Source organism: Microtus ochrogaster, chromosome 5 (assembly GCF_000317375.1).
Source record: "Microtus ochrogaster isolate Prairie Vole_2 chromosome 5, MicOch1.0, whole genome shotgun sequence".
In the NCBI taxonomy this organism is placed as follows: domain Eukaryota; kingdom Metazoa; phylum Chordata; class Mammalia; order Rodentia; family Cricetidae; genus Microtus; species Microtus ochrogaster.
The window spans coordinates 17,602,563-17,630,011 of record NC_022012.1 but is presented as its reverse complement, the minus strand read 5'-3'; the positions used below and the strand labels follow the sequence as shown (position 1 = coordinate 17,630,011).

Below are 27,449 nucleotides of genomic sequence, written 5' to 3'. Positions count from 1 at the left end.
AGGTTGCTGTAAGGAGATCAGGAATTACCAGTGACGAGAGAATTAAAGAGCTGACTGGGGCTCAGGAAGGTCCCCATGGAAAATCAGGCACCTAGGATGGGGACACAATGGACTTGAGCAATCCGTCTGCCACGTGCCACACTGCCTATCACCTTCATGCCTCAGAAAGACTATGACCTTGCTGATGCTAGTGGGGCATGTGGAGCTTTGCTGGCTTCGCAGTGGTTACAGCTGGAGAGGGACAGCCTTCTGATTGGCTCCAGCTTGCTCTCACTGGGTTAGTAACTTATTCTCAATCTCCTGCTTCAGAAAGTCAACCCCAACCCCCACAACTGTGCATCTCTTTAGCATCACAGAGCAGTTGCCTTTCTATGTGGGACTTCATTTCTGTTCTTCTAAGAAAGGAAGAAGACTCAGGAACCTTCCAACATGGTCCCTCCCACTTCAGAGTGAGGGAGGACACAGTCTTCTGTGGAGTCAGGGTGGTGGTAGGCTGTGTGACTGGCAGGACTGTTTAAATCTCTCCTGCAAACTGTTACTGCCATTTCCAGAGAAGAGAAGCAGCCCCAAGGCCACTCCACACCACACCAGGCCACTGACAGGCAAAACACAAGCCAATTCCCCAAAATACCACCTTACGCTGTGTGCTCAAAGGCCTCAAGAGCACGCCTGACTTGGCCCAGGCTCACTACATCAAGCCCCTGATACAACCACTATGTACTACGTTGCTATGGCTGCTGAAGACCTTTTAAAGGACAGAAGGGGGCAACCACCTGGCCACCGAAGGAGTCAGTTCCTTCTGGTTTTGTGCACTGAATTAGTTCCTTGGGATATGTGCCAAAGAGAAGTTGTTCTCCTGCTGAACTCAAAGGAGTTAGCACTAATTAAATCACCAGAGGCAAATGACATGGGAATTTGGAGGGAAAAAAAATCTCCATGTCCCTGCTCTCTGATTTTTGTTTTCAGTGAAATCCTTTGATGAGATAGGCAGATGAGGCCAAATAATGGTACAGCCACTCCATCCCAGTTTCAGCAGGGAGAAGAGTCCAATCCAAGCCTTCAACTGGAGTGGGAGCACTTCCAAAGCAGGCCCTTTTCATCTTTGTCATCTAATTGGTAGTAGAGGACATGGTGGCAGCCAACAATTCCAGCACCTTCAGCTCTGTGGTTCAAACCTCATTAAATATGAATAGCAGCTCTTATTGTCCCAGCTCCACAGATAGAGAAGCAAGGCTGGTAAAGGAAGGCTGAGCGGCCTGATGGTCCTGAAAGCAGGGAGTCCACAATACAGATAGACCCAATAACTATATTCTCCCAAGTCCCACCGGACATCAAGATTCCCAGTAAAGCCTGGGACGTCCAGGTGGTTAACTCATCCACAATCTCTAATTAGGACTCAGGAGGAAAGGGGTGGAGCCAATCTCAGGGGCAGAACAACGGGGGGGGGGGGGGGGAAGCGAACCCAGAGGACTGGAATTATAACAGGAAAATGGCTGAAGGAACTGAATTGTGACTGAAGCCAAACGGTTTGGCAGAGGCAACCGTGCTTGGGGATCTGTGATGACAGGGACAGTCTTTTTCCATCCCACTTCGAGCTGGCTTTATAGAACTTTATCTTTTATGTCCAAAGATCAAATTAAAATAAAAAGATCACATTTAATGAGAGCTAAGGGAAATAAAGTGGTGGCAATTAAAGAGTAAAAATAACTTCTCTGTGGTTGCAGACCACAGGAGTTTCCTAGTTTTAAGAGGCCACAGGCAAATCACTTACACAAGGCCTTTTGGGCTGCATTCCTCCCGTGTTTCCTCCCACACCCATGGCGGCTAAAGTTAGAGGCAGCCAGGGCGCTTGAACTCCTGGAATGGTGTAGTAACCAGAAGTGCAGCAGGCCAAACTCATCAACTTACAAACGCAGCTTTGTTGCAAGAACTCAAATGCAAGACCCTCTGCAGTGCACCATGGCCGTGACCCGGAGTTAACAGGGTAAAAAGACAGAATCCCTAATCTTAATGAGATCCTTTTCTTTCCCTGACCTCAAACAGATCTACTGTCCCTGACTGGGGACATTCAGTCTCATAGTTGATCTACGTCCAGGGAATGCTCACTCAGTGCCTTAGTTTTCCACGTGCAGATTGGATCTGAACTAGACCACGAAGCACATGTGAATTGTCTCTCAGACCTAGGATAATCCAGCTCCCTCAAATACAAAACAGAGGCCTGTCTGATCTGAGATTCCATTTCAGTCCGGACCTGTACTCAGGAAACTTGCTATCAGGCAGTCGTCAATCTTCAGATCAGGCTAGGTACCAAAAAACATCTGCAGCTTAGGGATGGGTTCCCGGGACACCTACAGACACACAATCACATCTTCCCAGAGAAGACAAGCTTCCCAGAACACCTGGGCACACACACACGCATCTGCCCATTGAAGACAAGCTTCCCAGGACACCTTCAGACACACAATCACATCTGCCCAGAGAAGACAAGCTTCCTAGGACACCTGCAGACACACAATCACATCTGCCCAGAAATGACAAGCTTCCCAGAACACTTGGAGACACACAATTGCATCTGACCAGAGAGGACAAGCTTCCCAGAACACCTGCAGGCACAGAAACAGATATACCCAGAGAAGACAAGCCTGGTAAATTTAAAATTTACCAATTCTGGACAAGATGAGTTACTTAGCAGAAAGAAGTGGGGGTGGCTACCCTATAATTTAAAGCCTTATCCCACATCTGATAGAGGATTAATATCCAAAATACATAAAGAACTCTAGAAACTAAATATCAGCAAATCACACAGTCTAACTAAAAAATGGGGTATGGATCTAAACTAGAAGAATCTCGAATGGCTGCAAAACAATTAAACGTTCAACATCCTTAGTCACCAGGGAAATGCAAATCAAAAGCACTTTGAGATTCTGTCTTCTACTTGTCAGAATGGTTAAGCTCAGTAACACAAGTGACGGCTCCTGCTGATGAGCATGTGGAGGAAGGGAAGCATTCTCTACTGCTGGTGGGGAACGCAAATTTGTACAGCCACTGTGGAAATCAACAGGGCAGTTCCTCAGAAAACTGCCAATCAATCTACCTCAAGACCACTCTTCGGTATATACCCCCCAAACACTCCATCCTACCACAAGGACACTTGCTTGACTATGCTCATAGTGACTTTATTCATAATAACCAAAAACTGGGAACAACCTAGATGTTCCTCAGCTGAAGAAATGCATTGGTACAGGAACATTTACATGATGGAGCATTACTCGGCTGTTTTTAAAAAATGACATCTTAAAATCTGCAGGCAAATGGATGGGAGTAGAAAAAACGTCATCCTGAGTGAGGCAACTCAGACCCAAAAGGACAAACATATATGTATTCACCGTTCAGTGGATATTAGCTGTTAAGTAAAGAATAATCATGTGGAACCCACAGACCCAGAGAGGCTAAGTAGCAAAGAGGGCTCTGGGGGGACGCGTGGATCTTTCTGGAAAGGGGACTGGAGTTGGCTGGAGATGGAATCAAGTGGGGGAGGAAGGAATGGAGGGAAAGAGTATGGGGAGAGACAGCTGGAACTGGGGGGCGGAGCAATGTGGTGCAATGGAAATTTCCTAGACTCTATGAGGGTGACTCTAGCAAGGATTCTTAGTAATGGAGGTATGGAGCCTGAACTGGCCATCTTCTGTAACCAGACAAGGCTTGTAGGGGTGGAACTGGGACACCAACCCATCCACCAAACCTCTGACCTACAACCTGTCCTGCCTGCAAAATGTGCTAGGACAATGGTGGCCCAGAGATTGTGGCCAACCAGCCACTGATCTGATACCCATCCCACAGGAGGGACCCCATACCTAACACTGCCTAGATGGCGAGAACCATAAGGTGAATAGCATAGAGACCCAGAGAACCAAACTAAAAGAACCAATGAAATAATTCTCTGCTAAACTCATAGATCAATGCCTAGCCCACTTGTTATCAGAAAGGCTTCCTCCAGCAGCTGATGGGAGAAGATGCAGAGACCCAGAGCTAAACATTAGGCAGAGCTCTGGGAGCCCTGCAGAAGATGGGGAAGAGGTATCTGAGAAGCCAAAGGGGTAAAGGACACCACAAGAACACAGCCCCCACTATCAATCAATTGAGCAGTAATTTGAAGTAGTAACTCAAAGACCGAAGTGGCAATCACATATATGTTATGGTTGTTAGCTTGGGTATTTTTGTGGGACTCCTAACAGTATGAATGGGGTATCTCTGACCTTTTTTTTTTTTAACTTTCTCTTGGGACCCTTCACCTCCCACTGAGTTTCCTCATCCAGCCTTGATATGAGCTCTTCTTTTTTGTATTTATTTTGTTTTGATTTTTACCTCGTCTTATTGCAACTTGTTATGACATATTCAGTTGATATTCCTGGCCTGCTCTTTTCTGAAGAGAAACAGAAAAGTGGCTCTGGGGGAGAGGCTATTTGTGGAGGGAACCGGGAGGAGTGGGAGGAGGGAAAACTTTGGTTAGAGAGTACTGTATGAGAGAAGATCAAATAGAAGAATGACGAAACAACGGGTCTCACCTGGTTCCAAGGCCAAGCATTCTCCCAGTCTATAATCCAAGCCTGGGCCTCAGCACACCGAACTCACCTGTAGAAAGTCGTATAGTCCATGGTTGAGTGGCAGGTCTGAAACTCCCAGGACTTGAGTTTCTGGCATTCTCGATGGGCTCGGAGCTTCACCTTCACTGTGCCTTGGCACAGCTCTGGCACTGGTTTTCTCTGTGGCCTGTTGCAGAATTCATTGGACTCCACCCTCCACGACTCAGCAAAGTCATCCACGTCGAACTTGAAGTTTCCGTCTCCACCAATCAGGTCATCGCGTTTATGCCCATTGTAGTTGCCACAGAGACCACAGAGCTTGCCCTTGAGATGGGGGGCAGCCATGACCTCCACAAAACTGTCTCCATCCCAGGATATCTCCAGACCTAGAGGACAAGAGGACAGAAGGATCACCCACCCCAGAACACATCAACAGTTCCCAAATGTATGCATCTTTCTCAGTTCGCTACCTTCAAATCAGCCTTCAGTGAGCAACCCTGACTACTGTCTCAACCCTTAATGGCCTTTAATCTCAATCCACATTTGATCACATTCATTCTTACATAAATTAAATAAATGATTTTATTTAGAGAGCTTAGAATTTAGCAGCTATATAAAATTTCCCTTTGTGATATCTTCTATAGTGTCTGACTTCCATTGAAAACTACTATCACTATAGTATGCTAGAGTTTATTATTTTTAATTTTTCCTAAAGCAGTTGTGTTTGTCCAAATTGTGTCCTTGCTTCTGCAATAATGACAATAATATGGAAACACAAAGAAATAAGCATAGTACCCCTAATGCCTTCTTCATGTTGTTATCCAAATACTCTCCTATGTACCTATTCCTTTAACTATCAAGGGATATTTCTAAACTGTCTACTATAAGGAGAATATTAAAAGAACACATATATAAGCTGTGCCTGTATATTCAGAAGATGATACTGGAATCCTTGAAAGTATTCACTCCTTATTATGTGTAGACTCCTGAGACACAGGCCACCAACAGATAGTTCCTGGAGGTCAATGGCTGGGGCCTTTTACTTCAGTGCCTCCATCCTGGGATGCGTACAGTATTTGAGGAGGTACTGCAGACCACCAGGATGTGGGCAAAATTTCTTCTTGTATATCTACCATCAGACCAGTGCGTCCTTTCTCGCTCACAAAGTCTTCACTCCAGAGGACAAAGAACACCCTTCTTGTTTTGCTGAACTGAGTAAAGGGTTCGAAGATTTGTAGGAAAACATGGAACCAGAAATGCTAGGCTAGGTTTTGAGGAACATCTCTAGCCAATGACATCTCTGAACAGTGAACTTCTAAGACACATGTAGGAGAGCCGGGCTATATTGTAGTGGCGTGGTACAGGTAAGTCTGGCTAGGCAGTCAAGAAGAAACCCCCCCTGAAATCTTCTCTGATACTGTATGTGATGCTACTGCCCTCAAGAGAAAGGAGAATTTTGTGTGAAAAGCTGTTAAATGTTTGTCATAAAGAAAATGACTAACTTTTTCTTTTTTTCTAAGTGCCCAGTGGCACCATCTTGCCTGACTAATCTCTAGCAGGGCTTGAGCCCCATGGTGACCGTTGAAAAGCCACCATAGCATGAACATCCCAAGAGCCTCAACAACACATTTGTGTGATGTCTGTCCTGGACATCTTCATCACGGGTACTGTCTGCTAAGAGCAGCCGTCTCAGAGGAAGCCTTCCATACAGGAGGGTCTCTGCCCCCTCCTGATTTTCTCATGTATAGACCCTTGTACTCCTAATAAAACTAGTCTTTCATTTTGCTTGTCCTGAGCCTCTAGAAAGAGAAGAAATGACTTTCCCCCTACAATCTACTGTCTTCGTTCCCAAATTGCCAACTAGGCAGACAAGCAAATGTTTGCAGATGAGATGAGGGTGAATCTGAGGGAGGAAAAGAAAGGGAGGGAGGGAAGAAGAGAGAGAGGGAGGAGAGAAGAAAAAAAAGGAAGCAAGCTAGCTAGGTAGATGGAGGGAAGTAGAATTGATCTTTCACAAGGCAATGCCTTCAGGGTACCAGAGGAGACATGAGAAAGAGATCCGGAGGATAAATCGTACGCCAGAATTTCCTAGGTATGAACGTGCTCACAGGGGAAAGAAGGCCAGCCAAATGGCTTTCCCATGAGGAACAAGATAGAGTTACTCTATGGAGAGGTATTGGCAAAAATCAACCAGTGGCCCCAAACTAAGATTCATAAAGGAAAAACAAAAACAAAAAACAAACAACAACTACAACAACAACAACAACAAAAACCCAAGGAAACCACTGTGCACTAAATGGAAGAAATAGAGCATTCTAAATCCAAGGCAAATGGTTGAATAGATTCTTGGTTAGGAGAACAGGCTGAGTTCAGAGAAGCAACTTAATAGATTTAGAAAAGGAAGAATTAAAGGAGGTTGTAGACAAAGTGTCTCAGGAGAAATTTGGTGAATATGAACAGTGATGGCACTAAGCAGGAGAGAAGGGGCATAGGACTGGGATACCCACACTGCTCCTGGCACGTGGTACTGTGTGACACAGTGCCAACCATGAGAGCCATAGCTCTTCTACAACACCATGTCCATGTCTCTACACTCCTCTGAGTACCTGGCTCCCAGAATGCACGCTGTAAGTGAAGGCATCCACCCTGGGATGCTAATCCATTGACTCTGTAAAGCCAACTAAATTCTGAGTTTCACGCTAGTTAAGGCACTGAAATAACTGTTTTGAAAGAAGGCAAACACAGTTTAAAATGATTTGCAGTATGCTTTCCAAGGTGCAGAAGAAACCTGATGTCTCAAGCCTGCACCCGGGCCGTTACTCAGCAAGAAAAACGAGGGGAGAAAATCAGTTCCATCCCAAGTCCAACTTTTAGAACACAATTCCAAAGATTTTCCATGTTGCACAATTTTCCAAACTGCAAACCTCTTTCTTAGACAGCAGGCAAATACTGCTCTTCCAAGTACCACAGATGGTGAGGAATTTACTCCCAAGGGGGTCCATTGTCACCACTGACAATGGTAAAATTGACTCTGAACCTTTGGGCAACTTAGTTCTTCAAATCCAGCATGGAGAACAAAAGTATTACTGTGTTCCCCTTCCACAAGGGCCTAGTGGTCTGCACATACCTAGAGATGTGTGGACTAGCTCTGTTCTCTCTCAGCAGGGCCTAGTGGTCTGCACATGCCTGGAGACATGTAGACTCACTGTGTCTTTAATAAGCTCTGCTCAAAACTCATGACATCTCATTCATAAAACATGGTCCCCAAAGTGTTCATCTTTCTATGTTACTAGCGCATTGAGATTACCCCTGGCTAGTGCCAGGCTTCATCTAGGGGGGAAGGAATTTTCTACAGATGTCTTGGTGTGTCATGCGATCATTTCTGTCTGTGTCTGTGTGAATGCATTTACCCTCTATAAGAGTAAAAATCCCTCTGGCGCAGCAGAGTCATGAGAGGCCAAGAGCTAATCAGCTGCAACTGAGGGGCGGACCCTTCTCAGTGGGCTTTTAGATGGGGGTCTCAAGAGAGGAAAACGTCAGGACAGCGTTCAAGGGGCAGGAGATGGCCCCTTCTGCAGCTGGGATGACTTTCCCAGTGTTCTGAATGAGAAACTGGGTAGAAATAGCTAGCTAGCCGTGAGCCGGCGAAAACTGAAGCACACAGGGTGACATCCAGGCCTGCAAGCAGCAGCCACATTCCTTGCACTGTAGGGAGGGCCTTCCCGCTGGCCCTCCTCACCAGTGGTTCTTCCCAACCTGCTTTTTGTATTGTTTTGGTTTCTGGTTACTGACGCTTTCTCTACAGTCCACTTAAGGAGAGCAGGAGCTGTAAAAGTCTGTATATATTCCAGAGTGAGTTAGAAAACCTGATGATTCTTCTGTTCAGGTTTAATACCAGGATACATTCCGAGTTCGACGAGTATATAGCTGTACAGAAATATAGTTCAAAGCATGTTCCTCGTGAACGGACACTTTCGGGCAGGCCTTATGTACTCAGGGAGAGCTGATGAAGAAAACTGATGACAGAGAAAAAAAGTTTTCATTTCCATTATTGGCTAAGAACTCAGTTGGGAGAGGGTGTGTGGTGATGGGCAGCGATGCCGCTAAGACCAGTCATTAGCAGGTAGGCAGCAGCAGCCTGATTCCGCCACACTGCCACCACCTGGACAGCACAGCCAGATTCCATCACCAAGTGCTAAGTCTCTAAACCACAAAGACAAAAGCAGCAGCCTCTCTTCCTGCCCTGTCCCGGCTGCGGCCTGGGGGTAAACTGCCATTCTGAAGACAGGACCCTTTGATCTAGACTAGGAACCAACACAAAACTCAGAGGAAGATGAGCACTCAGAGGAAACGCCATGCTATTTGAACTAGACAAGCAATGGGTGATTAAGGTGAAAATATCCCTAGGGGGTATTCAAACTGAGATGGCTAAATCAGAGTGGGAACACTACCGTCTGGAAAACCAGTCATTTCATTCAAAGCCCAGTGCAAAGGAAGTTCAGTGCTCAGAAGAAGGAGCTCTTCTCCGGCAAGTAGGCTCGTGTGATCTGTGCACTGCAATCATTCGGCTGTGTGTGAGGGGTGCAGGGCAAATCATTTGCATCATGGAAAGAGAGATGGAAACATAAAAGAAATTGGAAGATTGAACTCCAGGTCCAGTGTAGTAAAATTCACTAATCTGATTATGATATTTATGAGCTATCATTATTTTCTTAGCAGCCCTGACTGTCCTTTTACTCATTCTTTACAACATGGAATCGTACATAAGACATACTTATTCCATAAGGTTTTGCCAGCCGTACATGAAACAGGACTGAACCTCCTAGGCTGTTAGTAATCTTCCAGTACTTCTTTGAGAGCTGGGCCATGACTGACTAATAATTTCCATATCAGTATGATCCATTATGTCTCACTGGCTTGCAAACAGATATGCAGGATGCTTCTAATTACTTCTGTGTAGTAACAGCCCATTTTGGATATACTTTATAGGGAGACAAGATGTCGGCTCCTTTAAAGGAAGGAGCTGGGGTCTGAGTTTTAGATATTTAGAAAACTAGATGATTCCTGTCATTTGGATATAAGAAGAGCTGTCTAGACTTTCTGAGTAGGGCCTAAGTGCCTTGATTGAATGAGTGCAGCCCTTCACACCTGAGAGGGATATTTTCTTCTTTGTTCAATGTCCCTATGCATTAACATTTAGTACCTAAAAGTTCCACGTTGGCCTCGTGCCCTGCTTAGGTGAGCTGGCATTCGATCGATGTAAGCCAGTTTATCAAAATATATACTTGACTTGAATTGTAACAGTTGCAATGGTTCTGAAGCAGCAGCAGCAACAACAAAGAAACCACTGAATAAACTAGAACTCAGCTGATGCTTTCCATTATTAAATTCTCATCAGTGAGAAAGAGAAAAGAAAAAAAAAAAAGGTGCGCCATTCTTTAAGGTATTATGCTTAAAGAATTGGAGTCTACCAGGAGACCTCACAAGCAATATCTAACTACTGCCATGCACTAACCAAAGATGAGATGGTAGTGCAAACTAATTCTCTTAGGATCTATCTAGATTCTGCTTCCAAAACAGTTTCCTGAGATGACCGAGTAGACCACTGGCAACTGAGAACAGCTTGATCATGGGTTGGAAATTCTCAGCACACTGGGCCTAAGGCTACTGCCAAGAAAGGGCCTCAGTCATCATCTCTATGCTTCCAAGGTTCCGCTGGGGATACTCTTCCAAAGCCAGCCTCAAAGTGTCGTGTAGCAGAAGCAATGCTCCTAGCTCTCGGGTAGAACATCCACTCCATGTTAGAGCACACGGGCCTGCTGAGTACACGCGGCCCCGTCACTATCTCTCAGCTGCATGCCCACACAAAGTTACTGCATTCTTCCCAGCACAAGACAACCAAAGGAAATCCGGCCCTGAGAACCAGCCCTTCAGTGGTGAACACTCACAGGGGCCTTCTGCTGTTCACTGAAGCCGGGGCCTCACAGAAGCTAGGCAAGCACTCCACCTTAAGACTGTAGCTCTGTCTTTCCTTTTACCTTTTCTCTTGACCTCGTGATTCTCTTTCATCAGACCCCCACAGAGCTGGAGAGCCCGCAGCTGGGGGCTGCCCCTGCTCTCTTTTGAACAGCAACAAGGACTAAAGCTGTTTACTTCTGAGAACCCTCCCACCCCATTTGGACAGTTACTACCAAGAAAACCCTCTTCCTCGCAGATGTGAAACTGCACATGGCTGGCTGATCTAAGAGACACTTGACAGTTCCAAGCTGGACATCAGTGCCCTAAAATAGCAACAAAGCTGCAGGGAGGTTACTTGGAGGGTACCGCTGATATTTTTAGAACGAGACTGGAAAGGTTCTGGGTGTCCAAAACGTGCCAAGACTGATGTGGCTGGTGTCCAGGCGCAAGGCTCTGCATGGTACAAATGCCCATGGTAATTTCATAGCCTTGTCAGGGTGTGCCTCTCCCGCAGATGGGCAGGAGACAAGGCTGGTTCCCCCGTGCAGGAACGAGACACAGTCCAGAAGCTGCTGTTGGCACAATGAGCAGAATACAGGTCAGAGGGAGGCCACAGAAGAAGCCCCACCTGCTCTGGTGGTCACTTTCAAGAGGTAGCCATCCAGGTCGATGTGGAAGTGGGGCGTGTGGCAGGGCAGCGCAATGCGGGAGCCGTTCCAGCGCACAGTGAGGTGCTGCTGCAGGCTGATGGTGCTGTCGCCCAGCACCAGCTCCACAGATTTGGTCCAGGAGAAGGAACGGGTCCGGCGCGCGTCGTTCTTCACCAGTACCTGAAAGGGTGAGGCAGGGGAGGAGCAGTCTTTTGTCAAAACATACTGACAAGTCCCCTGAAAGTTAAATGTCCGTCCGTCAAACGTGTTGTAGTGTGGATCTCCGAATACTGTGCAAACGCCGGGCTCTGCGAATGAGAGAGACCAAAGTAGGGTCACAACCAAGGCAGAGGTGCAGAGAAATCAGAAATCCCTAAAGTTAAGCTGCAAGAGCGCCTATCGGCAGCAGGCTTGAAGGGATTCATTAAAGTAATCAGGGTTTGAAACTGGCTGGGTGTTATACAAAGTTTTGTTTGTTTTCCTTACACTTCCCATAGTGTGTTCACATTTAAAGAAGATTCCTAATGCAACAGAATTCTCAGAAGATCTCTATGCTGCAGCCTGGCGTTCTTCCGTGAGTAAAGGAATTGCACTAAAGCCTTACTCCATAACACACATAAACAAGAAATCAAACATTACATAAACAGAAGCAAAACTATACCACGCGAAAACTACATCGCATGAAAACAAGAAATATCAGTTGTTGTATTTCTTTTTTTCTTTCTTTCTTTTTTATTTTTTTTGGTTTTTCGAGACAGGGTTTCTCTGTGGCTTTGGAGAATGTCCCGGAACTAGCTCTTGTAGACCAGACTGGTCTCAAACTCAGAGAGGTTGAGATTCTCTCTCTCTCTCTCTCTCTCTCTCTCTCTCTCTCTCTCTCTCTCTCTCTCTGTGTGTGTGTGTGTGTGTGTGTAGCACAGTGTTGCTGAAAAGGCAAAGGAAGACTGTTGGATCTCATGGAGCTGGAGTGATGGAATTTGTAAGTTGCCCAGTGTACATTACAGGAACTAATTCAGGTCCTTTAAAATGGGTCCTCTAAAAGAACAGTACATGATAATTTTTTTAAAAAATATTTTATTTTATACTATTGATGCTTTGCCTGCATGTATGTCTGTGTGAGGGTGTCAGAGCCTTGGAACTGGAGTTACAGATAGCTGTGAGCTGCCATGTGGGTGCTGGGTATTGAACATGGGTCCTCTGGAAGAGCAGTCAGTGATGTTAACTGCTGAGCCATCTCTCCAAACCCATAGTATATGCTCCTAACCACTGAGCCATTTCTCTAGCTCCAAAATTATGTTTCTTATATTTTGATCCACATGCCAAAATCTAATGTTAAATAGTAAAGTAAACTGGAAAATACATTAGTACATTTAGCCCAATAGAATGCACACTCTGAAACACAGTTAGCACATAATTATGAAGGCAACATAAAGCTTAGTACTCTGAGGCATAGAAAATTAAATATTTTTAAGAATAAAAATTGACAACGGTTTCTTTTCAGGGGAAGGATTTGTTGTCTCTTTTTACCAATGCACAAACCACCAGGAAATTGATTTAGAGAAATGGGCCCAAAGAATGAAAGGCAGATGGGCATATGCTCACAGCACAGTGCCCAGGAGGCTGAGGTAAGGAGATGTCAAGCTAGAGGCCAGCGCGGCTGCACAGTGAGACCTCATCTCAGGGAAAAAGAAAAACAACATATACGAAAGCTGAGCAATTTCCAGCTAACATCAGAACAATCATCAAGTCAAGAACAACTGGGACAAATGATCGGGTCAGGGGTGTAGGACTGACATGGCTGGAAAGGACCAACTGAAGCTCCTGAACCTCCTGAAAGAGACGGCCCAGGCTGTACGAGGTCAGAACCGAGCCCAGCTGAGCTGGCGACAGCAATGGCACTCTATGCTCCCACAGCGTATGGAGAACAATGCTGGTTCGGGATACACTTCATCGCTAGTCTCAGGAGAATTCATACAAATTACACACGTTTGGAATTTACAAAATGAAATTCTGTATCTGTCTTTTTGTCTGTATCTGTCAGAGACAAAATTGAGAGTTTCTGAAATATAGAAACATTTCAATAAACAAGAATATCTATAAGGCACCATCATGGTCATGGAAGAATTGGGTGGGTTTGTCCATTTTCATTGTGACCCCAGTTTTATCACAATTACATGTTGGGTGTACCCCTCACTGTCCTAGGTCCCCAGCTAGTCTCCCCTCACTTGACTTCTCCATAATGCTTATCTCAGTCCTTGCTGCGTGCGATGGGCTCCAAGTCTGCTTTCTCACACTGGCCCTCACTGTCTAACTAACGGAATCCATTGCTGGTATGAAAGCATTGCTTGTTGACAGGGCGAAGGCGGTGTGCAGCCCAGGAGATAAAGGGTTCAGAGTTAGTACTCCCCTCTCATATTGTGTACCAAATTCAAGTTTGTTGCTTAGTCTTTAAGGTCCTTGGGCCCACCTACCTGTTCAAGTTAGCACAGAACCTGCTGAAGTTCTTGAACCTTCCAGGCTGAGAGAGATGGCCTCGGGTTAGAAAAGCCAAAACACTCACACACTACCAAAGGGGCTGGCTTTCTGCTCCTAAGGGTGTCCCCAAAGCTGTAAACAGGCCCGGGGCTTTCCATGCCTGGCAGTACATTCTCTTGTGACCGTTTTACTGCCCCAGTAGCAACTGTGGTTTCTCTTAATGTCCTGATCATTCTTGCAATGATATGATCATTAATCAAAACATCATTAGTAACCAACACTTGCCAAAAGTTCACACCCTGTGGTAGTACTCCTCTGCCTGCCTACTAACAATGGAGGCATCCTGAGAAAATGAAAGATTGTCTCTGAACACTAGACAAACAGCTAAGCATTTCACAGTCGACCCAATAATAAGGGCTGTCATCTAGTCATTGAAAACATTTATGAATGACCCTTAGGACTAAGGAAATGTTTTTGTTGTGTAAGTAAAAAACCAGCAACAATATTCTTTGATTCTGGGATAATCTTAACTATCTTACACACACACACACACACACACACACACACACACACAGCAACCTTTGCTTCTTGATGGAACCACAAATGAAACTTTTTATCTTACATCTGTTTTCCTAGTCTTATTTTGTTTTTGTTGTTTTGCCTCTAACAATGAAGGGTAGATAAAGCCAATAATGGGACAAAGCAAGTCCCAAAAGAAGCAATAGAAACTGGACTACCCTGGTCTGGCCTCAGAAACCCTGAGTTTACTCTTGGCTGAACAAGAAGCCATGAGGGATATGCAGAAGAGGCCCAGAAAATGGAAAGTGTGTGTGAACAGGCCTGTCAGGAGAGATATTTTTTAAGAGTCTTTAATTTGTAGGAGAGAAGAGTTTGAAAGTTGGTATGATTTCCTGTGTGACTGCAATATAGAAGCAGCCAACAAAATTTCAAGACTATGAGGAGGCTTGAGAATTATGTGCTACACGTGGGAACATTCGAATCATGAGCTGAAATCATTGTGAAATTTTGGCCCCTTTTCCTGGCACCCAGAAGTCTTCATGCCAGTTCCCAGAGGAGTGGGGTGAGACACATGCTGTCAAATGCCTAAGGTAAGATGGCCAGTGTTACAGAAAACTGGGTCCCCAGGACAGAAGCACCCAGACAGCGCAACAAAAGTGAACAGTGCACCCTCATGGATATTTTCAGGAGAGCCAGACAAAGGTGCTGCAATCCAAGATGTCCAGATGTCTGGTCACACTATACAGGAAAGCTTGGCTCGTGGTTACGGGGACAGACAGGGAACCGTGGAAACAACTTGTTTGAATGTGCATAAAGCCAGAGATGGAGAAGGACATTCCAGTTTTTCTCTGTGGCACATTGTTTCACAGTCTTAAAGTCAAATCTTTATCTGGGTTTGTGTTGTTGTTATTGTTTTATTTTAAATATATGTAAATTAATGCATATGTCCAGAGAAAAAGATCAAAACTTAAAAACTCAAATATTTAAATTTTAAAATGATTTAAAAAATTCTGCTTAAGCAAAAGAATTATATGTGGCATTTCTTTTCTTTTTCTTATGATATTAGTACTATTTATACTTTCATTTCTTATGCCCTTTCAGAAAGGAATGTCGACTTTAAAACCCAAAATTCCTTCATTAAAATATAGTGCATTAATGAAGCATGTGTATAAAGATTGCCGCCTCTGAACACACGGTCCTGATGTTTTCCTCTTAACTGCCTCAGATTGCTTTATTTTACCTTGGATATACATATTTTAATGAAATGCCTTTTCTCTGGGAGCAGTGTTCTCAAAACATCTGTCAAAGACTATTAAGTGAGAACTATAGAATCCCAGGCACAGCAGCAAAAAACAAGAGAATCTGGGTAGGCGCTAGTCTAGCTTTTTCCCCAAACAACAAAACAAAACAGAAAAAGTGCAAGAAAGAAACAAAAGCCCCATTCCTGTTCTGTCAGCAAGCAGTAAGCAGTGTCTACAGATCTGGGGGTGTGTGTATGTTTATTTTCACAGAGTTAAGACAACCCTGTACATGGAATTTTATTTCCCATATTTCACTTAACATGTCATAAGATTTCCGCAGCCGTTCAAGCATGTTTTCCTTTGAAAACCCAGAAGGGAATTTTCGCTTCAGTTCATTACGGCTGCAGAGAGGGAGGTCTCTCCAGCACCTCGTGTGGGGATCAGCACGTTTCCGGAGGGGCATCCTAACCACACATAAACATGGCTTTAAACATTTCTGGGCACAAGCTTCAGGGAAACAGGGCCTGCAGGACTCTGGGCCATGGAGTCCTGCTGAGCCTCTGGGACTTTAGTACGGTCAGAGATGCTGAGATGCCAAGTCTTGGGCAAGATGCAGGAAAGGCGGGGATTAGAAATACTGCTAGAGACACGAGCCAGCTGCTCTTTGCTGAGCTGACTTCTGACCATAGTAGAGTCTGGGAAAAAAAAAGCCCCCAGTGTCTTCTGCATACAAGAGCTGTGGCCTTGCACAAGGTGTCAGTGACAGCTGTTAGCCCACAAGGCACATGAGATCCAACAGATGCTCCACCAGGTGGCACCTGGATGCCTGGAAGGATTTGCATTTCCTCTAACTTTCCTGTAAGGGGTGGTACAGGGAAAGGGGTAGTGGCTCCATTCCCATCAGAGACAGCAATGGGTCGTCATTAAAAAAGAAAACACCCTGAGTTTTTAAAAACAGTGACATAGGAATTTTGTCTCATATGGAAATTTGTTTCCCCATATTCCCGTAACTACATGGACTCACGAATTTATTCCCTAACTTCAAAAAATCAAACCTAACTGACTGTAGCCACAGCTGCCATTCCAGGACCTACCTAGCATATCCTGTCCTAGTACTTGTCACCTGTTACCCGGGGCTCAGCTTGTCCCACCCAAAACCTCACAGCTCACACACATGTGCATGCATGCCTATATACATGCGCACACAAACACTTGCACACAAGTGCATATACAAACACAAGTGCACACTCACATGCCTACACAAACACACATACAAATACAAGGACACATGTACACACGTGTGCACACACATCACCCCATCCCTTCAGCTCTGGCTTCAATACCGTCTTCCCCAGTAATATCTTCAACACCTCAGGCAGTGCCATTTTTCTTTCTTCTTAATTCAAAGAACAAAACTGATCTTTACCATACAGAGTCTTTCATTGAGCCCTGTTGCAGACGGGCTCTCGGGCCAGTAAGCCGCTGGGATCTTCCTGTCTCTGCTTCCCCACTGTTTAGACACAGGGACAGCTCTTGACACATGCTTTGCAGATCCAAACTCAAGCTTGTAGGGCGAACACTTTATCGACTTCTCTGTCTCCTGACAATGTTAAGCCACTTTTTAGTCCACCCAATGCTTATTATAATGTGAATTCCTCACTCCTAAGTCTGGCCTTGAGCTCCTTACAATGTATATTTCATGTATACTTCTCAGTGCCCTGAGAGCTCACTGCTATATTGGATGCTCTAAATGCACACACAGATATGCATTAATTGTATTACATCAGCGCATGGCATACTGCCCATTAAATATCAACAAACATTTGCTGAAAATGCAATAATTAATTAAACAATATATTTGGCTAAGAAGAAATTGTCTATACTGTATTTATTAAAATAAATACAAATAATGACATGTGGCAGGTAGCCAGCAGAAATTTGTTTAATTAATTAATTGAATTATTTATGAACACATTAAGAATAAATACACTATTAGGGAAAACAGAAAAGTGAAAAATATTAAAGGGGAATTATATTTGGTGGCAAGAAAACCGCCTTGGATATACCAGTCTGGGAGCTCAGTGCTCAGGTGGGGACCAATCCTTCTACCTTCCTAAATCAATCCCTTCCACTGAATAGACATGTAACCTACTGAAAAACATTCTCAGAATCACAAAACTAGAACAGAACTTAATTCTGATCCTACACTGACCAAGTATGACCAGCTGATCTTGGTTACTGAAGAGAAAGTGCAGCCTGATAACCAGAACCTGTGCATGTGGCATCAAATAGCCAACGAATGGGAGGTGTCAGTGGGACCAGGCTTGCTCATGAGCTGACCTGCAAAGGGGGATCTATCCATTATAAACAAGGGGAAGGAATACAAGCCCTTTGCTGAACAGTAAGGCAGGATCATGACAGGCATATTTCCAGGAGAAGAATAAGACCAACAGTGCTTTAAAAATGAAGGAAGAGCCAAGGGTGAAGTGATGCAGGTAGCCTTAGAAATTGGGAAAAGCAAGAACGGTGATGTCTAGGGCTTTCCAGGGAGCACAGCCTCATTAGTGTGATGTGGGATACACTGCTGTAGGTTGTGAATATGTTTTATTTCCACTGGTTAATAGAGAAACTGCTTTGGCCTATGGCAGGGCAGCTACATAGTGCCTCCTTGACTTTGCCTACTCTCTCTATATATCTCTTTTCAGATTTGCTGCCTGGCTTTATTCTGCCCTGTTGAAAAGCCAAGTGCAGCAGAACCAACAGCCAAAGCAGCCACTCTGGTCCTAGCTACTACTGCTTAACAGTTTAAAACAGTGATCAAAAAAGGATTACAGAAACACAACAAAAACACATTCAGACAAAAATAAACCTCTAAATGGGTCACAGAGGGTTTAAAAATGTGTATAGACTTGGAAGAGAGAGGAAAAATTGTATAGGAAGTTTTAAAAAATAAAAATAAAGTCTTCAAAAAGACAGTAAAGATAATATAAAACTATAATAAGCCATGTAAAATGTATGCTATAAATATGTTTTATTACCATTGGTTAATAAGGAAGCTACTTTGACTTATGCCAGGGCAGAATAAAGCCAAAAGGGAAATCTGAACAGATATAAATAGATAGAGTAGGTGGAGTCAGATGCCATGTAACTGCTGAAGGAGAAATATGCCCAGAATCTTTATGGCAAGTCACAGCCTTGTGGTGGAACACAGATGAATAGAAATGGGTTAATTTAAGATGTGAGAACTAGCTAGAATATGGCTGAGTCATCAGCCAAGCAGTGTTGTAATCAATATAGTTTCTGTGTGATTATTCAGGTCTGGGCGACCAGGAAACTAAAACAGTCTCCTTTTATAATTGTTTGTAAATGTTTGTTTTCATTTAAAGGGGATTGGTTATAAATGATTAATTGTTGTAGCCAATCTCTTCCTAAAGAAAAAGGGGGCTATGACATAAAAACGGTGAAAAAAGATTATTGAATCTAATTTAACCCAAAAAGCAACTGTTAATCTCAAAATACTTTATATTGCTATGGATTTTGGGTTTTTTTGAGACAAATTTAATGTCAATATTGTTATACTATATTTCTACTCTTGTGTATTATATTTTATATTTCTACTCTTGTTTAAGGCATTATGTTTATATAACTCTTTTAAAAATGTAATATACAGCTTAAAAATACAAATTAGTAGTCATCTATAATAGTCAAACTTATAGTCATGCTAGTTAGGTTTCCTAGATATACGGAGATATATTACAAATGGATAGGTAATCTTCGAACACTTCAAAGAAATACCGAATATGGCATTAAAAATGTTTTAAAAACAAGACTTTTCTCAACAGTGAGACATGTCTGCTCCTGGTAGCACCAATTACTTCAAGAGGATGATAAGCTTCAAAGAAGTTCCTTATGGAGTTTGCTTTTAATGTGGCAAGGCTAGCCATTTGGGCAAGAAACTGCTCTTGCCTGGACTGCTTGCCTGTATGATACATAAACTACGCATACAGCTAAACTTTGTCAAAACAAGGCTGGATAGTCCTAGCACAGCGAGGCCTATTTTTGACTTTGACCTCCAGCATATATAAGACAATTAGTGGTATTAAGCCATGATTTTGTGGGAATGTGCTACAGCATCCATTGGAAACTAGTAGCTTAGCACAGTCAAAGCATCTAGTACAAACTACTTGTATCAGGCACCATGTCAGCGGTGCTGTGTTCTGTATTTTAGTGTCTCATTCCAGCCTTACTAGGTCTCTGTACATCAAGCAGTATTTTATTAACTCTTTAGTAGCAAGTTTGCAGAAAGTGCCTGTGGCCCACAGTCACTCAGCCAATAATAGAACTACAATCTAGTCTCCGTGGTCCAAGGCCAATGCCTTCCCCACTTGGGGTTCTACTGACAGGAAACACAGCAACATTCCAGCAGATTTGCTGATGGCACTGGAAAAGGGAAGTCACACTTCAGAAAAGGCCTCTAGGATGTAGAGGCTCTTAAGGCTAGTCCATGACCTCCCAGGATTGTCTGAATTGCAGATTAATGATATCTATCTAGAAGTCAGTTATAAAATTTAGTATTTCATTTCCCCAACTTAATTAATTTATTGTACAGAACTAAAGCACTAAGAAGCTTGGAAGAATCCTGCATTTGAAACCCCATCTCACTTTGCAATTCAGTCCCTAAAAGAGCAGACACAAGCTCCCTATGTGATGTAGGTTTGTCTACCTAAAGCTATTGCATTGCAGATTTGCTGCAAAGAGGTCAAGGTTAGAGCTGCTCACATACCAGGACCATCGCTTTTCTTATTGTGAGAGAGACCACAAGAGGCAGGGAAAGAAAGGGCTGGTGAAAATACGATGAGTTGAGTCCATCCATAAAAGACATACACAATGTAGATTAGGGGCCAGAATGGAGTTAGCCCTCAAGGCCGCAGGAAGCATGCCAGTAAAGTACAAACACAGGAAGGAAGCAGCTTGCACTAGAAATGCAGAGACGGGTCTGTCTGCAGCAAGGACTTGCTTCAGGGGACACGAGACATTCACATTATGTAAATAAATTGGCCTGAGATTCATTCGTTGCCAGTCTGAGAAGTTTAAATGTATTCCAAAGAACCAACATTTCTTAATGTATTTCCTATAAAACATCAATCCCACCTGTTAGATTGCCACAGTAAAACTTTAAAAGCTCTTCAAGACCATTGGGTGGGTGGTTGTGGGAAGGAGTTCTGTATTCTGTCACCCTCCTGAAAGCTTGCAATGCCCAGTGTCACAGCTAAGGTCCAAAACAGTTCTGCAGCAAGGAAGTGTGTTTAAGTCTACCCCATCCAGTATTCCTTATCATATGCACTCAGAGGACCTGTCCTGAAGATGTTACTCAGGGCTGTTCCTCAGCTCTAAGGTTTTATAACATAAACCTTGGAAAGTTCAGCAGTGAAGGAAGATGGCCTAGGTGTTCATGAAGGAAGCGTGTGGGTTCTGAAGTGGTGTACATAAAGGAGGGGGACAGGGGTTAGCAGAAAACAGCAGGACGAGGGTACAGCTGTCATGGGAATGAAAAAAATTATTTATTAGAAAAACAGCATAAAGAGGTAATCAGCTAGACTTGATGACTGATTAGCAACAGGGGAGAGAAATGCCAGAAATATGAGAAACAACGATCGGTCTCCAAACCTGCACAGCTGGGAGAACGTGGAGGCCAAAATTGAGTCAATGAATAGGGCTTGGAAACGGCCACTAGCCCCTGCAACCAACGCCAATTCAGATCATCGGGTGAATCAAAGGTAGCAATTGCAGTACTGAGAAGGCGAATTATTCCCTTGGAAGGCTAGAAGTTAAGGTTTGCTATTTTTCTCACAGGACATAGAGAAGAGAGGCTGGTACTTTAGCCTTAGTGACTAGACTTCATGGTGCTGTGAAGTATTACACACACTACAAAAGGAGCCAAGGAATCATCAGTCTCGTCTGTCTGCACACCTGTGAACTACAGCAGCAGCTGACCCAACGGCACATGCCCACTGCTACAGTAGTAGTACAGATGCTAAGTGGGTAACCAGTCACTTTCTGGATCAGATACAATGCTTGTTTTATGAGACAGATCCCAAACTTTGTCATTGTTAAAGGAGCCAAGAATCTGTGGCTAGATAGGTCATAGGCACTCGGAAAGAATCCAAGACTTTTATTCCGCTCAGAGGACATAATACTAAAATGATTCTTGATGCCATTCTATACCTATAGATCAGACCATCTCTCAACCCTCATGAGAGAAGTTTTCTTTGGAAGTAGATCTGAGACTCACAACTGGTCAATGTGCAGAAAATAAAAGACAATGTAGTCAGTCCTAAGTGGGACAAACATATCACACTTTTCCACACAAGACTCTGGGGGCTTTGTGGAAGAGGAATGATGAAGATTGTAAGAGCCAGGGGTGGTGGAGAGAAACAATGTTTTCCGGACCCAAAAGGGAAACAGGATCTCACCACAGTTGTGAGCACAAGCATAGGACCTGTGCAGACAGACAGGCCAGATAAAATTCCATCAGAGAGTATGGGAAAGTAGGCATGAAATGCAATCACTAGCTGAGGAGCTATTAGCATTTCATAGCTGTTTGGAGAAGAAGGGTTGGGGTTTTTTGGTTTTGTTTTGTTTTTAATAATTTGATCCCTGGTATGTTCAGCACACTCTAGGGAAGGCCCTACTCCCAAGACTAGTTGGGCAACACAAACTGGTTTGAATGGGAAAAAAAGCAAAAGAAGAAGGAAGAGGAGGAGGAGAAGAAAGAAGAAGGAGGAGGAGGAGGAGGAGGAGGAGGAGGAGGAGGAGATGGAGAAGGAGGAGGAGGAGGAGAAGGAGAAGGAGATGGCAAAGAAGAAGAAGAGGAAAGAGGAGGAGGAGGAAGAGGAGGAGGAGATGGCAAAGAAGAAGAAGAGGAAAGAGGAGGAGGAGGAGGAAGAGGAGGAGGAGATGGCAAAGAAGAAGAAGGAGAAAGATTACACTCAAATTTGGATAGGAAAGGATCAGAGTGTAGAGGATTGCTGTGACGAGTGAATATATTCAAGATGCACTGTAGGGAATTCTCAGAGAATTAATAAAAGTATTGCTTAAATAATTCAAAGTTTGAACAACTTTGAAGCCAGTATTAGAAAGGAACACCTGTGGTTGCATACAAGAAGAGACAGGAAGTTCAGAGGACAGACGTATGTACTAAAGACAGACGCCCTGGCCCTGCAGAGGAAGGAACAAGGACGAGGGTGGAGAGCATGAATAAGGTGAATGCAAATCCATGAAAAACACTGGGTACAATGAGCCATTTCTTCTTATCTCTGTAAAGGTGAGTGCCGAAGTATTATATCTCAAGACTTCACAAACAATGTTTCTATAGGTGAGTGGACACAACTGATTGCAAACAGAACTCTATGACATATGTAACAGAAGGAAACAAGAAAATCTCCTCTATTTGGAGGCAACCCTCCAAAATGAGTCAACATAGAGTTAAGAGAGAACACAGAGACATGCTAAAGGTTTGGGTTACAGTCTCCCAGATTACGGTATTAACCGCACTCTCTCTGTTCAACTTTTCTGACCTTCGGACCCTTTACTTGTAAGATGGAGTAGATGGTAGCTTCTGCTTGGCAGAATCATCTTAGAAACTATGTAGCAGAGCGTGTGACCTGCATGTGCTAGAAGCCCTGCTCCAGGGCAGTGTGAGCAGTAGCACCAGCAGAAGTCTGTGTTTTGATGGCCTTATTTTACTTGTCGGAGCTGAGACTTCAGAGAGCAGGATTACTACCCCCATTCACATACAGAGCTTTTCACAAAGCATGTTTCTCAGGTGCAGTCGGGTGTCTGACTTACTCAACTGTCCTGTTCTTTGGTCATATTTCCAGAGGTTCTCACTAAGTCTAGGTCTCCAATATACTCAGCCACAACTGGATACTTAAATTTCTTTAGAGATCCAGGAGAACAGTGTGCCTGGTGTAGGAGATCCTTCTGTATTTGTGTTGCTTTCATTGGTTGAATAAAGAAGCTGCCTTGGCCTTTTGATAGGGCAGCCCTTAGGTGGGCAGAGTAGACAGAACAGAATGCTGGGAAGAAGGGAAGTGTGGCAGACACCATGATTGTCCTGCCTGAGAGGGACGCTGGTTAGACTCATGCTGGGAAGCCACAGTCAAGTGGTGATACATATTAACAGAAATGGGTTAATCAAGATGTGAGAGTTAGCCAATAGGAGGCTAGAAATAATGGGCCAGACAGTGTTTAAATGAATACAGTTTCTGTGTAATTTTTCGGATGTAAGCTAGCCAGGCAGGATGGAACAAAGGGGCCCCGTGCTCACTACTACATGGGCCTGCAAAAATTTATATGTATCTTCAAAGGAAATAATATATTAATTTATATGTAGACAAGAATGCAATCTCTAATGGAATGATTTGATAGTACTGCATCACTTAAAAATAATTTTAAAAAAACAAAGAGCAAGAATAAACCATATTTCCAAAGCAAACCCCAAAGGGGCTTATAGAATGGATACTCTGTTAGGGTGTTTGAAAAGGGTATGGGTCTCATCCCAGCTCTCTAACTTGGTACTCTTGGGAGCCTCAGTTTCCTTCTTTTTGTTTTTTTTTTTTTTTTTTTTTTTTTTTTTCGAGACAGGGTTTCTCTGTGGCTTTGGAGCCTGTCCTGGAACTAGCTCTGTAGACCAGGCTGGTCTCGAACTCACAGAGATCCGCCTGCCTCTGCCTCCCAAGTGCTGGGATTAAAGGTGTGTGCCACCATCGCCCGGCAAAAGATAACAATTTCTTTTTTTTATATTTATTTATTTATTATGTATACAATATTCTGTCTGTGTGTATGCCTGAAGGCCAGAGGAGGACGCCAGACCTCATTACAGATGGTTGTGAGCCACCATGTGGTTGCTGGGAATTGAACTCAGGACCTTTGGAAGAGCAGGCAATGCTCTTAACCACTGAGCCATCTCTCCAGCCCCCCTCAGTTTCCTTCTTAACTGAGGACTGGAAGGGAAGACCCCAGAGAGAAGGTCCACAGATGCATAAAATTTTATGGCAGTAGATTAGTAATGAATGAAAATGCAACTTTGAAGGTGACATTGCTCTTTTCCCATGCCTACTTTCAATTATACAGAGTTCTTTCAAGTTGAATACTATATAGACTATTTATGCACATGTGCACACATATGTCCATGTTTATAAACACTCCCCTCTAATTGCCATGGTAGAGGGGGAGGAGAGGGACGGAAAGTACGAGTGGGCATGGAAAAGTAAGCTGGGGACACAACTATCGCCCTGCCTTCGGCAGATAGGTGGAGCAACCACACAATAGAAGAAAGTCTGGGCTAGCTTATCCTTTTCTCCCAGGCTAGGGTAGAAGAGAGAAACGCTATTAAACTGAAGAACTTTCTTTCGATTTCTTTTCTAATCCATAACTCCTAGGGACTATAAAATCCCCCAAAACTCCCTGCCCCTTCTTAGCTGTAACTATGTACCAAACTCTAAATGACAGGGGACTCAACACAACTGACTCCAGCCCAGCCTCTGGAGCCAGACAGCACAGGGGAGACTCAGGCTCCATCTTTGACCTCCACATCTCTAAGCCTCAGTTCTCTGGCTGTAAAACTGCAACTAATAACATTACTTGGCTAAAAAATAGCTATGAGATGAATATGAAATCAAATGGGACAACCATGACAGTGTTTTGATATATAGCAGATGATGGTAAACAAATGTTGGCTACTGCCGCTGCCATCACTGGTTCTGCTGGCTAGCGGTGTTGACACTGATGACGACTATGGTCACAGTTTACTCATCAACGCTAAATTACCGAGAACTTGTCAAGTACTAACCCTTATACCTAGTGTCAGTATGCCACCCTTGTCTGTTTCCACAGGGTGTTTGTACGCCAGAAGCATTACTGCCTAGTCCGCCCTAGAAACTGACAAGACATGGAGAATGACTTCAATATTATCCCTCAACTCTGCAAATTTGGAGCAAGACACTTTAAAGTGGTAGCATCTCCCAGAACAGAACAGCACAGCCAAAGGAAGAACTCATTTCCCCACCACATCTCCCGTGTGGGTTCTCCACGGGACCACTGTTGGCAGGTGGGGCTTCACTTTCCACCGGCCTGCCAGCCAAGCTTCAGAAAGTGTCAAAGCCAGCTCCACCAGTACCAGCAGAAAAGTCAGTGGCTACTAAGCTTAACACCTCGCTGGCGGGGCTAAAATCAACACCGCAGATTCTTCTTCTGCAAGCCTCCTGAGCCTGGTGGCCAGTTTCCTTGCTTGCCTGGGGTGAGGACAAACTCCAAGGGTTAAGACAACTGGAGTCCCAGAGGCAAGAACTCTGTTCAAACATGGAGTTACTGATGTACAGAGGCTCTGTCAGTGGACATTTTATACATGCAAAGCACCAAGATCACTCTTTATCATGCATCCTGCCCCCCACCACCTCCCCACGAAATGAAATCGTTGTCCTGTTTGCCCTCTTACATCACTCTGTTTACTGGGGCATATAAACAGCCATCAGGCATCCAATGGGCTTAAGGTAGAGAGACTTGCCAACAAACCAGCTAGGCAATTTCTGCAAGAAGCTGTGCTGGGTACAGGGCCTGCTATGATCTAGTGTAGGTCCAATGACCTTCACAGCTAGAAACTAACCCCTTGGGGTCAGGTTAAAGAATCACCTGGCAACCATGCACCTCCTGGCACCCCAAGCTGCCGAAATTCAGTATTTCCTGTGACTTAAGGGTTATGAGGCTGAGGCTATTTCAATCACACGTACATATGTGCTCAGTAGACCCTGCCAGCTTCAGTGTTACAAATCACATGCTTGCATTTTGAGTTGGGGGTGCCGCGGGCTGAGTATGAGGTAAGCGAAGGGTTTAAGTAATGTGTGAGACCTGGGGGTAGGTGACCATATCCTAACACCTGTGGATGCCTCTGACCTGATTAAGAGATTAACTTCTCTCATAACCAATCTCTAAGCACCCCCCCCTTCCTCTACTGCCCCCACCTCCAAGTTTGGAAAGAGATCTGCTGCCAGCATAGAATTGATCTGATTCTGGTCTCTGTGGGTTGGTGAGGTCAAGATTCCACGCACTACTTGCCAGCACACTATAAAAGAGCATTTCACATAAACCAAATGCTACAAAGAATAACAGAGTGGCCCTCCTGGGTTCTGATGCTTCCTGGCACTTAACTCGTGATCACATGACAAGCAGCCAAGCAGAGGGACTGCCTTCCAGCTACAGCCTCATACCTTGGCAAGAAAGCGCTTTTGCCAAGAGTTTTATGGAGTTTGTTTAGCTCACTTCAAATATTTTACTTTAAGTAAATTATCCAAACCAAATTCAGTCCTTTCTGTTGGGAAGGAGAGCAGTATGTGTCGGGTGAGTTATTAAGAGGCGACCATGCATGCTCTTTAGACTGTCCCGGGGCCTGATTCTAAGAGGACTCCCCATGGGAGTAGAACCCCAGCGCCTCTTCAGACCAACCTTACCCATTGTTCTGATAAGGGGGCATGGATGGCTTCCTGTCCTTGTGGCTGCTTCCTACCTACATAACAATAAACTTGCATGGTTACTGACTCATGCGAAGAAGGCCTGTAAAACATGTGTTTCCTCTTTTCTGGAGGAAAAAAAAAAGATCTCAACTTCTACTAAGACCAAGACAAGACCAGGCAGGAAGAAACTCAGGATTTTAGTGAGAGTCCAAGCGGTGCAATCACTGTGGAAACAGCCCATTCTTCACTGAATATCTATGATCAGCATGCAACCTGGAGTATCTGAGGGCTGTAATCAACTTCACATACGTATGTATGTATGTATGCATTTATGGAGATTTATAGTCTTGCCGCCTTACAGCACAGAATAAAAGGAAGACATATGCCGGGCGGTGGTGGCGCATGCCTTTAATCCCAGCACTCGGGAGGCAGAGACAGGCGGATCTCTGTGAGTTCGAGACCAGCCTGGTCTACAGAGCTAGTTCCAGGACAGGCTCCAAAGCCACAGAGAAA

The 27,449-nt window shown here is 44.2% G+C and overlaps 1 protein-coding gene across 2 annotated transcripts in view; it reads right to left on the bottom strand.

Moving 5' to 3' along the window:
* The window catches only part of Bmper (BMP binding endothelial regulator), a 261,777-nt gene that overhangs the window by 76,545 nt on the left and 157,783 nt on the right, over positions 1-27,449 (bottom strand). The window contains exons 12-13 of one of the 2 annotated variants that reach the window (XM_026778924.1): positions 11,170-11,499; positions 4,633-4,969 (exon numbers count right to left, since the gene is read on the bottom strand). In XM_026778924.1, coding sequence (XP_026634725.1) covers positions 4,633-4,969; positions 11,170-11,499 — 667 coding nt within the window. The remainder of the gene's footprint in view (positions 1-4,632; positions 4,970-11,169; positions 11,500-27,449) is intronic. The other variant, XM_026778925.1, reaches the window with a different exon arrangement.